This window comes from Aedes aegypti, chromosome 3, assembly GCF_002204515.2.
Source record: "Aedes aegypti strain LVP_AGWG chromosome 3, AaegL5.0 Primary Assembly, whole genome shotgun sequence".
NCBI lineage: Eukaryota > Metazoa > Arthropoda > Insecta > Diptera > Culicidae > Aedes > Aedes aegypti.
The window spans coordinates 309371862-309384363 of NC_035109.1; the positions used below are offsets into that span (position 1 = coordinate 309371862).

A 12502-nucleotide genomic window follows, 5' to 3' on the forward strand; every position below is an offset into this window, starting at 1 on the left:
ACAACCGTACGGTCGCCACCGTCGCCACTGCCATCGTCTATCGTGACGTCGTCGTCGTGCAGGGAGATCTACCACAGTGTCGCCCAAGTGCGCGGTGCAAAGAAACCTTCAAACTTGATCTTGTGCGAAGTGCTCTGTTTGTTTATCGCTTTTATCTGTCCAAAATGCTTTCGAACGTCGTAAAATCCGTCACTCAGCGTGCCCTGTTTGGAAATGTGGTAAGTTTGTGTCTAGTTTATAAGTCGGCTTTTCCCTTCATTCCCCCGTTTGCATTATTTTCCGGTGACGTTTCCCATCGAACCCCTCTCTCCGGGAATGACGATTTCTTGATTATGAATTTTTGCTTCCAATGAAGAAAAGTCGACCGAGGGATGGACAAGCGCGTAAAGTGGTTGCATAACAGAGTTTAACTCTAAAAGAACAGTGGTGTTTCGAAGGTTTGAATTGCCCTTGGTCATTACCATCGGCACCAGCTGCTATCTTGTACTCTATCGAATATCGCCCAAGGTCAAACAGATTATTGGGAAAATATTAATTTAGGCAATTAGTGCGCGGACCATGGGGCTGTCCAAGTGGGTGAAGACGATTTTTCGCTTCGGATCGGAAGCTGGAGTCAAAGTGAAGCCGGTGCCACAGACTGCGACGCCCAAATCGGCGGCCACAGAGAGCACTGAGTCGGCTAAGGTGTTTTGCTTGCTTTATTTTTAGAAGTTCTTCATCTCGATTATTGAATTTTCTTTTACATACTGACCGCTATAAGCTTGAGCTTATCAATACCTACTTACGTATTTTGTTTGTTTTTCTTTACAGAAAATTCTTTCGGCACAGCCACAGCAATGCGGATATGCGACGGAGGCTTCATTTGAAACCAGGGTGAGTTTGTCGCAATGTTCCTTAGATGTGTTTTATTTCAATTTAGAGTCGCTGCAAAGTTATGGATCAGTGAGGAATTGAACATGAAACTTGTCATAAAATAGTTACCAAATTGAGAGATATAAATTATTCGGTTAAGATTTGATAAAAGGTCAAACTATCTGATAGCCACCCCCTTGAAGAGAGGCACAGATACTACACACGAAATATAAAACAAAGTGTTACAAACTGCAAGGTAACTCTAGCTTGCCAACGACAATAGGCCTTTTCACGTGACAGTCCGCATTTTTTTTACCTCGATGGAGGACCGGTGATAACACCGGCGCATATTTTATAAATTGATACAATTTTACCGGTGAATTATAAACATTTTTCGTTTGAAACACAATCATTAGTTTTTCACATGTCGATATAGTTGAGGCCTGAGAGAGACTCGCGAAGAGGAAAAATATCAACGTCATATGCAGCCCAGATTCCCCTCTCACGAAACGTCAAATGCAGCCCACCGCTGAAAAAGTGAAAAGTATTGTGTTCAAAGTAAACTGTTATTAAAAACCACAGTCGGCGGAGCAGTTTTTACCAAAGTTGCTGATAAATCTAAGCAGAAGATTAATTATTTCTAATGTCTGCTACGTTTGCTGGCATGAAAATTCACTCAAATGGCTATTTATAATTCGATGTGATGCAAACTCAATCATTTTTTGCTGAGAGGTTCATGTGAGGATTTGAACAGCATGCGTATAATTGGTATAAACACAAAGTGGAATAAGAAAAAAACTCAGCAATCACAGAAAAAGAAGACCGTCTTCGCGAGTCTCGTCTCAGGTTGAGGCAAGCAAAAAGATTTTGGCATGACAATAATTTTCTTTCGGCTTCAAACGTGAATAAAAACGTATTTTGATTAATATTATTTTATAAAAACAGTGAGGATTCGCTCGTTGGGGTTTCGCTACATGGAATGACTCGATGTTTGGGTATTCGCTGGTTGGAAAAAAAACAACTAAAAGCACTCGAATGTTATGAGAAGATGTCAAACTGACTTTGACGTCTGAGTACCGTCGCATTGAAGTCTCCATATATAGAATATATGTGTATTTATATGTGCGTTTCGTGATGATTTGCTCTCCAGATGCGTTAGGGCCCATTTGAATAATATTAATACAAAATACGTAACGAGGGGGTGTATGGGTGTTTAAAAATAAGCATTTTTAGCGTTATGAAATTTATGAATAAACCCTTAGTCTGGACCATTTTCACCAACTGTCAGTCGTTCCAACTAACGAGTCGGATTCGCTCAGCAGTATGCGGCGCCGCCATCTTTTCGAATCCAACATGTTCTAAGCTGAGAGAGACTCGCAAAGAGGATAAATATCAACGTCATATGCAGCCCAGATTCTGCTGTCACGAAACGTCAAATGCAGCCTGTCGTTTTCATGGCTGAAAAAGATGAAAGTATTGTGTTCAAAATAAACTGTTATTTAAATCCTCAGTCAGCGGAGCAGTTTTTCCAAAGATGTATTGGGGTTTCCATATACGTGGATTCGCTAGACGGAAGGCAGTCATTCAATTCTTAATTACCGAAAATCGATGTACAAGTAATGTATGCACCGTAGGAGATGTAGCGTATCTAAAACGGTAGTTTTTAAAGTATTCCATCTGAATATAGAGCTGACTTTCCAGTCTATATGAAAAAAAAATCCTGTAAGTATCATTTGATCACGTAAAGATGTTTTGATTATTTAAGGCTACAGTTTAGGAATAGCCACGTCAGAAAATTCAACCTTGAAGTAAATTTGGGAGATGTTTTCAAACAATGTTATTAACAGTTATTAACCTAGATCCGGTGATATTACAGATTCGCAGAAGTGGAATACGATTTTTATTCGCATTTTAAACAGACAGTCACTATCGTCATATGAACAAACTTCATTGTAGGAGTTCCAAATGTTTTGAAATTTAAAAAAAAAATTAGTTTAGATGTTTACATTCTATAAAAAAAAAGTCTACAACTCTTTTGAGCATGAGTATGAGCATAGATGACCTACAATTCGTAGTTTGTTACTCTGTGATTGACCAGAACAATCGAAGTTGCACAGGGAATTTATGAATGGGGCTTGGGATTAGCTTACTATTCTACAATGTGCACAAATCGAGAGCTCAAATTTAAAAAGTCAATAACGGTGCCGGCCACGTCCTTACGGTCATCGGGGAAGGGAAGGAATGTTAGTTAAACAACCGGTGTTACTAGAGACCGAGTATACCTCTGCATCTCCACAGTTGTCAAGGAAAGGATATTGGGTTAGTGGGATAAGGTAAAGATCTGGGAGTCACCAATGGTTGGTGATTAGAGTGATGCAAATTTTGAAATTTTGGCTCCCCTATGCTTAAACGATTTATATTTTAGGAAATAGCATCCTCCCTAAGTTTGAAATTATTCGGAAAAAAATTTGCAGTGAACACGCCATTTGAAGTGTATATGGAGATTACTATGAAAAGCGCCAACCTTTCATGTTTAGCCCATCTCTTCTTAAAGTTTTATGGAAAAGTGAACAAACTCTATTCATGCGAAATCTTCCCAGCTACAACTTTGCCGAAGACCGCATTTTGATTGGACGTCCGGATAAATTGCTGTTCATTATTATACACTGGGTTTGTATTTTGCATGCTTAACCAACTACTCAGCAGGAAACAGTGGTGCTCCTGACGGGTAGAATAGATCAAATTAATCCAGGCTACTATGTTCCACAGCAAAAAAACAGTTTTGCTCTGAAAGTAATTCAATGATCATCTCAGCATGATTTAGACTTTGTTATCAATAATAACAATTTTTCCTCACGTCCCATCAAAATGTGGTCTTCGGCAAAGTTGTAGCTGGGAAAATTTCGCATGAGTAGATTTTTTTCACTTTTCAATAGATTGTTATTACGAGCATTTAGAGGACTGAACACAAAAGGTTTGCCTTTTCCATAGAAATTTCCATATAAACTTCAAATGGCGTGTGCACATCCAAATTTTATCCAAATCACTTCAAATTTTGGGAGGATGAGTTTCATCATAAATAACACCGTTTAAGCATAGGAGAGCAAAAACTTCAAAATTTGCATCAGTCTATTGGTGATGCGATCCATGATATAATCACGCCTAATCGGATTCGCGATATAATTCGATAAACGCATTGTACCCCGAACAAGTGTTCATCACTCGCCCACGCAAGAGCAAGCGACTCGATCAATAGATCAAACGCGGCGCTTTTTCATTTCACTTTTGTTTGATCCTGCCCTCGTCACCCGCTCCCGCAGGAGCAAGCGTCAAGGTCGAAGGATCAAACAGATCTCCATAAAAAAAAGTCTACAACTCTTTATCGGAAAAATGCATCAATCTTCTTTTTCTTCTTTTCTCTTGGCATTACATTCTCGCTGCGACAGAGCATGCTCCTCAGTTTATTGTTCTTTTTTATGAGCACTCCACAGTTATTACCTGAGAGCTTTATTTGCCAAAGTTGTCATTTTGCATTCGTAGATCGTGGGGCAAGTAATATGTTACTCTATGTGTAAGAAAGTCAATAAAAGTTCCTTCATGAAAAGATCCTTGTTCCAACTACACATACAGGCTTCAAAATATGCGTTTTAAGTAGCTCTTAAGGTGATAGGAAATCAACTTCGCTGAGAAAATTGTAATTAAAAAATAAACACAAAACCAATTTTTCATGGGCCACCTTACATCAATTTGTGAAAAATGCTTTAAAATGGTCAATTTTAGAGCCAGATTTTTTTTTGTGAAACCAGCTTAAAATTTTTTGATTTTTTGAGCTTAAAATTTTCTAATTATCTTTTTTTACAGAGAGCCACCCTAATTTCCGTTCCGATCAAAAAAATGGTTTCTCAAATAGGAACAACTTTGTAGAACATCACTTTTACGTTAAATACCAAATGAAGGCGTGAGTTCCATCTTTCCTCATAGGACCCCAATCTGTCCCACTGAGCATTGCTTGAGATCCCGGCTTACAGTGACAGTTCGTGACAGCAGAATCTGGCCTCACCTTTACTTACTTTTGAGGGTGCTACGTCCTCCAAGACATAGCCTGCGCCACAATGTTACGCCAAATAGCTCGGCTGGCTGCCAGCCTCCAGTTTCTCGATCGCCCCACACTTTTAAGATCCTGCTACACTTGGTCAAACCACCTAGCTCGTTGGCTCTTCGTCTTGTACCGGCAAGATTAAAGGCCTTCCGGCTTTGACGACTTTCTGGAACCCAGACCGTAGAGTTGCGCAAGCTCGTGGTTCATTCTTCTTTTCCATACGCTGTTCTCACAAACTCTGCCGAAGATCGTCCTAAGCACACGTCGTTCAAACACTCCTAGTGCTTGCAGGTCCTCTTCTAGGATTGTCGACGCCCTTGGTAGTCCTCTACTACCGGTCTTATCAGCGTCTTGTACATGGTACACTTGTGGAGTCCGTAGTAAGCACGACTTCCGGCAATGATACATCTTCGAATTTCTCTGCCGCAGTTGTTATCCGACGTTATCAATGATCCGAGGTAGACAAATTCGTCCGAACTCATCCCCGTCGTAAGCAGTGTAAAGAATAAACAATATCTTTTGAAATACTTATTGCTTTTTTGTTGGAAGCCTAACTAGTGGTCCCGGTAAACTTCGTCTTGCCATCAAGAACGCTGTTGAAAACGCCATGGAACGTCTCATTCAAAATGACATTTCCGTTTTAAAATTTATTTTGTCAATTTAATAAACAAGGATTCTCAAACTAACAATGTTGTCATTCCATTCAACAAACAGTTTTGTTGAAGTTGGGCAAATACAGTGGTTGTTCGGTTTCAGCATCACCCATTTTAATCGCTACTCGCTAATTTCACGCTCGATTTTATCATGGTCTTCATTTCGATTTAATCACGCTTCTTGTGAGAATTGGTCTCAGCGTGTTGAAAATTCATTTTATTTGCCCTTATCAACGCTTTCTAGCGCTATATGAGTTAAGTTTCTTCTAAAAAGCAGAATAGTCTTCGATTGAAGAAGAAGAATAGACACCAAGTATGTAATGGAGAAATCTGATAAGTTAGAGGGGCTTAGAAATCTAAACTATCTTGTGTTAATCATAGATTGCCTCTATGAGGAAGAATATTATGAACCAATGACTTTTTGTTCCATTTTATTTCTAATAATATAACAAACCACTAAACACTCATTGAGACATGATAAATTATTCATTTTGTTTCTATTATCACAGATGTTATCAATTTTATATAAAAGTAATACATTTATTTTTTTCGCCAAACTCACGGTTCAAATTCAAGGTTTTTTTTAGGGACGTGATCAAACCGAAAAACTACTGTATTTGGAAGTGTGTAGAATAAATGCACAATGTAACCATCTTGGCGTTGGATTGGCTTGACAAATATAAAAACTGTTATTTTATTTTATCCAACGTTTCGGTCCGTTTGAGACCTTCCTTAGGGACTCAATTGTTACAGTCAATAACAATTGAGACCCTGAGAAAGGTCTAACCAAAACGTTGTACAAAATAAAATAACAGTTCTAATTATACTACATGCGAGAAATATCGTAATTGTAGATCTAACAAACATTTCGACAAAAAAGTTTGTTACCCCTGAGATGACAAACAAGTATGTTATTAAGTCACGCTATTATTTAGCGTGATCGAATACATATTGACCCGATTTTGTCTACCCCCGATTTTGTCAGTTTTTTGACCCGATTTTGTCAGCCTATTTTAAACTTGTCAAAAAATTGTTATCGTCATGTTTTACCACGTTTACATTGAAATTGATGATGATGTTTGATGTCATGAACGCATGGGTGTAGCCAGAAGGGGCAATGGCAATGCTTTTTATTCAGTGTTATAAATTGATATTACCAATATAAGGGAGGGGGGAGCCCCTGATAAAAAAAAACTGGCTACGCCCATGTCCATTGCCCTCTTAAAAGTCCATGTAACCATGTAACACGTCAAAATTTGAGAAACAGGAACAAAATAAAGTGACCCGATTTTTTCAGGTTCCCCATTTTGTCAGCCTAAAATTCATCGAGGGGCTGACAAAATCGGGTTTTTACTGTATTATGACAAAAAAAATCTATTTTTGAATTTTCCGCTTCCCGGTCGGTTCAGGATCTATTCGTAATGGAAATTTCCTTGACTTCCCTGGGCATAAAGTATCATCGTACCTGCCACACGATATACGAATGCGAAAATGGCAACTTTGGCGAAGAAAGCTTTCAGTTAATAACTGTGGAAGTGCTCATAAGCATAGCATAGCATAGCATAGACTGACTGTACATGTCAATGGTTGCTACTCCGTGATTGATCGGAACTGGTAAGAATTGCACTACGATCCAAATGAATAAGGGATGGGAGTTTTTGCTTACTCTCGAAGTGCAATTTTAGCAGATCTAATTTTATTGATCAATAACGGCGCCGGCCAAGTCCTTACAGTCAGTTGGGATGTGGATTGTTTGGGGTGTAATGATTGTTGCTTCTAGAGACCGAGAATACCTCTGCATCTCCACAATCACCACAGGAAGGGTGTTTATTTGTGAGAGAGGAAAAGATCTGGGAGTCACCTCTGGTCGGTGATGCGATCCATGGACAAGGGGGAAATATATGGCTTATATTTAAAGCTAGTTTTGTATTTTTGTCTCGAGAAGTTTTTAGTAGAAGTTTTAAAAAATACGTCAACATCTAAAATGCTGAACAATTCAAAAAACGTTTTTATTAATGATGAAAACTGAAAATTACATGTATATATTTTAAATTATATGAAACAGGAATAATGCCGACACTTGTAGTGACGAACCATACATAGTTTGTTTGAAAATTACATATGAGTAGAAGTTTTAGAAAATACGTCAACATTCACAATGTCGAACAATTCAAAAGATAATTTGGGATCATGCACAAAAAAAGTCACGCTCCAAGGGGGGGGGGGTTGATCCAAGCGTGACATGCCTTACAAAATTTTCGCAGGACTCATACAAAAAGTGTGACAAAGGGGGGGGGGGGAGGTGGTCGAAAAAGTTGAAATTTAGCGTGACATAATTTGTGTACCATCCCTTTTTAATAATGTCAAAAAGAGAAAAATATATGTATATTGAAATTGTATAAGAAAAAAGCATAATGCCGACACTTATAGTGACGAACCATACAAAGTTTGTTTTAATATTACATAAAAATTACGCTTTCAAGAAAAAATGTGCTATCATAAGCATGAAACGAACTCACCAGTTGGTAATCCATTCTCGACTGAACACAAAACTGACACTGACAGCAAAACTTCTTGGCGTCCCGAAAACAAACCGTCTTGCTTGGGCCTTCCCAAGCGCGAAACCGTGAGCAAAATCTATCGGACGACGCAAAACCGAACTGTCCTGCTTGGGCTTCACGAAGCACTACCCAGCAAGACGCTCCAAAACAGGAAAAAAAAAATCTCCGGCCTTAATAACTGTGGAAGTGCTCATAAGAACACTAAGCTGAGAAGCAGGCTTTGTCCCAGAGAGGGCGTAATGTCAAGAAGAAGAAGAAGAAGGGTCGCAAGTAATGGACGTAGCATTTTGAATCATGTCGGTGAAAAAGAAGCGCCGAAAAAGTTAGAAAACCAGATATTTTTGTATTGACTTTTTTAAGTTTGAGTCATTGAACTTAAAATTAAAATATTTTTTTGCGTTATAAATAGAATATAAATAGAAATTTAAGTTTAATAAATTTAATAAAAATCGCTAAAACGACTTGCAAAACCATTTGTTAAGAAGACATATAATCAATCGTTTCAGTTTTATTTAAATTTTTAGTTGAAGCTCTATTTCTTACATAGAATAAAATATGCTCATTTGAAAAATATTACCAATATCATAGTTCAACAGTATATTTAATATTTATTTAGTGAGTTACATCAATGCTTTTGATTAAATCAGGATTATAATTGCGAATTTTAACAAAATCCATGCAAATCATTAAATTTTTAAATGACTCAGTAATTTGAAAATGAGCATTTGTATTATTTCATTATTTCATTACGAGTTTTGCAAGAATATTTCAGTATGGGGAAGAATAACTAAATTAAGTTAAAAAAATAATAAAAAATATTTTATTGTATAAAACTTTAAATATAACAATCGAGACTTTTTCTTTATCTTATCCCAGTTACCTGGACGGTTTTGAATTTGGATAATAATGACAAAGGTCCAAACCAAATTACGATATTTGGTTAATCCTATTTACTGAAATTTGTTGTCTTAGTTAAAAATGTACAACCCACTTATATGACAAAAATTATGTTCTGTATGTTATGACATATTTTGTATCATGCCATTAATCTACTCCATTAACAACGCTCATTACTGTTATTAATCTAAACACAGATTTTGATTATTTCTTTTCACATGTTCAGCTGTAAACATGTTTTATGTTTACATGGTTACAATAGCAAAACCACTTAACATTAAATTTGACCTGTATGAAACTGGAAACCAAAATTATTTAATTTGAACAAAAAATAAGTTTGCTTAACCCCTCAACCTGAAGAACACATTCATCCTTCGTCACTATTGGACGTTGACTGAGACACACTGACCCTCTTTGTAGGCTGTTGCCTCACACGACACATAAACATGGCAAAATGAATCACTGCACACCAATGGATTTCGATATGGATATGGATTGGACCAACGACAGCACTCTCCTCTTCCTGCTCGGTATGAGAGAAATAGAAATAAGAACTATAAATAGATTCTGTATATGATACTCGGCATAGTAGTGGCCAAGTGCACGGAGTGCCTAACAAATAAAAAGTAAGGGAAAAAAAACCCTCGACCGGCAGCTTTATATAATTTTGCAAAAATAATATTCAAACAAAACTAATTAACTCATTACGCGTCGTAAAGATTGACAAATTATGGGTGAAATTATAATAAAAATTCACTTGCTCGGCTGGGATTTGAACCCAGGACTCGGTGCTATCCCGTTAGGCCGAATGCCGTTAGGCCGAATGTCGTTAGGCCGAAAGGGTCGTTAGGCCGAAAGGGTCATTAGGCCGAAAATGGCCGATAGCTCTAATGAACCGTAAGGTCGAATGGGTAGTTTAACAGGATAATTCCGGATAATTTGCATTTCCTAGAAACCGCCGAAATAATTTTCAAGTCGATTGTTGTTAGATCAGGATAATTTGCATTACCTAGAAGCCCACAATATCCGCTGTGAAATATACCTAGAAAGAAAAGCCTTTAATTAAAAGAAGGAAAAAACACTGATGAATGCGTTAGCCATTTGACATAGTAGTAATTGATCAAATCTTATTTCGGCCTAACGACCCTTTCGGCCTAACGGCATTCGGCCTAATGGCCTTCGGCCTAACGGCATTCGGCCTAACGACCTGCACCCTCATTGGCCAACTAGATCCTGAGATATTCCGAAATTCTGAAGAGGTAAATCGTAGGAGCAGTTGATTATATCCCCACCTTGATTACCAACAAGTTGTATAAACGTTATCAACTATTGTGAAACTTAGTGAGTAATAACACAACCATGCTATAGGCCTCTGCACTGTTTTGATTTTGTATGGGGTTTTGACGTTTACTGGCCTTGTTGTTTACAAATTTTATGTAAGTGTAAAAGAGAGAGAATGATTTTTGTGTAGAGCCCCTTAGAACCCACGTAAACATCTCAGGCCACAGAATTCCTATCGTGTTCGGATATTCACTCTTAGGAACAATACATTAATGATAGTATGTTGTGAAAAAATGAAGCAATTTGGTGCAGTCGTCTTGAAGTAATGAGCATTTTTGTGTCTGGTACCACGCTGGCCAATTAAAGATCTTAAAAACTTCAAAAAACATCATATTGTAGTTTTCAGATATCTCCTAGAACACTCAACCGATTTGCATGATTTTTTCAGAGTAGCTTCTTATCACCTAGTTTTGTATAGCTCATATTTATTTATTTTTTGATAAATTGACGTGAAACTAAATGACCGCCAAAGACATTCTATATGGAGAATGTCGGTCCCCCAAGGAACATAGGAATATCTTTAGAACCAGATCATCAATGACAGATTTCGATATAGATTCATAAACTAGAAGAGATTTTTGAGAACTTGTGAAAAAATGTCAAGAAACAAAAAAGTTATCAAGAAGGTCAAGAGAGGTTAAGACTGTTTTCCATATTATTTTTGAGCACTACACAGTTAGAAAATTCCATGTAATGTTCCGCCAATTCTAATGCACATGAAGGGAATGCGAAGAATAGCGTAAATTTACACAATGTTAAAAATTCATTTAAATACTTTTTCCATCCATGTAAATTTTAAACAACGCGCAACGCTTTGATTGTTTTGATTTGGTTCTCCCTACTGAAGTGAGAAGAAGAACGGCAAAATGAGGAAACTTAAGCAACGAAGTGACGATATGTTTTCAGATGCACAAATAACGAGACGTTTTTCTCCAGAATATTATTTTATTTCTGAATTGTTACACATAGATCCTTCAAGAAAAACGTAGAACATCAAACAGTACTGGATCCAAATCATTGGCTGTCAAAAGCGGGCAAACAGCAACGAGGACATGGATTGCTGGCTCCTGTCGAATGATTCAAGGTTGCAGAAATCACATAAACAGCAGTTCCACTCAAAGTAATCCTGATTTCGAACAACTAGCTATCCTTTCGGTTGATATCAGCACTGTAGTTTGAATTATTTTCACACCAATTTCAATTTTAACACAGATTGTTAGCCGTCTAGCAGTCGATATGGCGGAGACTGCTGCTTCCAACTTGTACTGCCGAAGCTGCGTCAACCTCAGTCAGTACGTATCGTGTAATTTTGTGCTATTTATGCTAGAATAGTAATGCGGCTAGTGCGATTTTAATTCGTTTCTACGGTACCATGCATGTGCATTATGCATAGCATAAATTCACAATAGAATCAAGAAAACGCGTCGCAACATTACACGATTGATCAAATTACACTTCTGTTAATATTCAAAACTTTTTTCTGTATACTTTGTTTGAAACAATTACTCGTTAGATTATTCTTACATTTCTGCCAGTAATTAATATAAATCGTGAAGGAAGGGCGGATGCTTGAAATGCTACGTATTTTCCAGGGGGTATCAGTATTTGTGACAAAATGCAAAGAGGGGGAAGTAAAAAAAAAAATCGGTCATTTATGGACGGTTCCTTTCCAATAGCAACAGTCCAAATCCACTTCAGCAGTCCCGTTGGGGTCCTTCCTCAGCCGAGTGGTTAGAGTCCGCGGCTGCAAAGCAAAGCCATGCTGAAGGTGTCTGGGTTCGATTCCCGATCGATCCAGGATCTTTTAGTAATGTAAATTTCCTTGACTTCCCTGGGGATATAGTATCATCGTACTTGCCACACGATATACGAATGAGAAAACGGCAACTTTCGCAAAGAAAGCTCTCTGTGGAAGTGTTTAATGATCACTAAGCTGTGAGGACATAATGCCAAGAAGAGAAGAAGAAGAAGAAGAAGAAGAAGAAGAAGAAGAAGAGGAAGCAGTCCAAAGTGTTTTCAGCAGTGTTGCATATTTCAGCAGTCCAAAAATCATATGCAACATGTGCATAACGTGAACAAATCTATAATAATGTTGAATT

At 37.7% G+C, this 12502-nt stretch overlaps 1 protein-coding gene across 2 annotated transcripts in view; it reads left to right on the forward strand.

Moving 5' to 3' along the window:
• Positions 1-12502, forward strand: part of LOC5566309 (probable pyruvate dehydrogenase E1 component subunit alpha, mitochondrial) — a 14433-nt gene continuing 1931 nt past the window's right edge. Inside the window, exons 1-2 of one of the 2 annotated variants that reach the window (XM_001650645.2) lie at positions 1-218; positions 811-873. In XM_001650645.2, coding sequence (XP_001650695.2) covers positions 165-218; positions 811-873 — 117 coding nt within the window. In that variant the 5' untranslated portion in view covers positions 1-164. Of the gene's footprint in view, positions 219-329; positions 685-810; positions 874-12502 lie in introns of those variants that run through there. The other variant, XM_001650646.2, reaches the window with a different exon arrangement.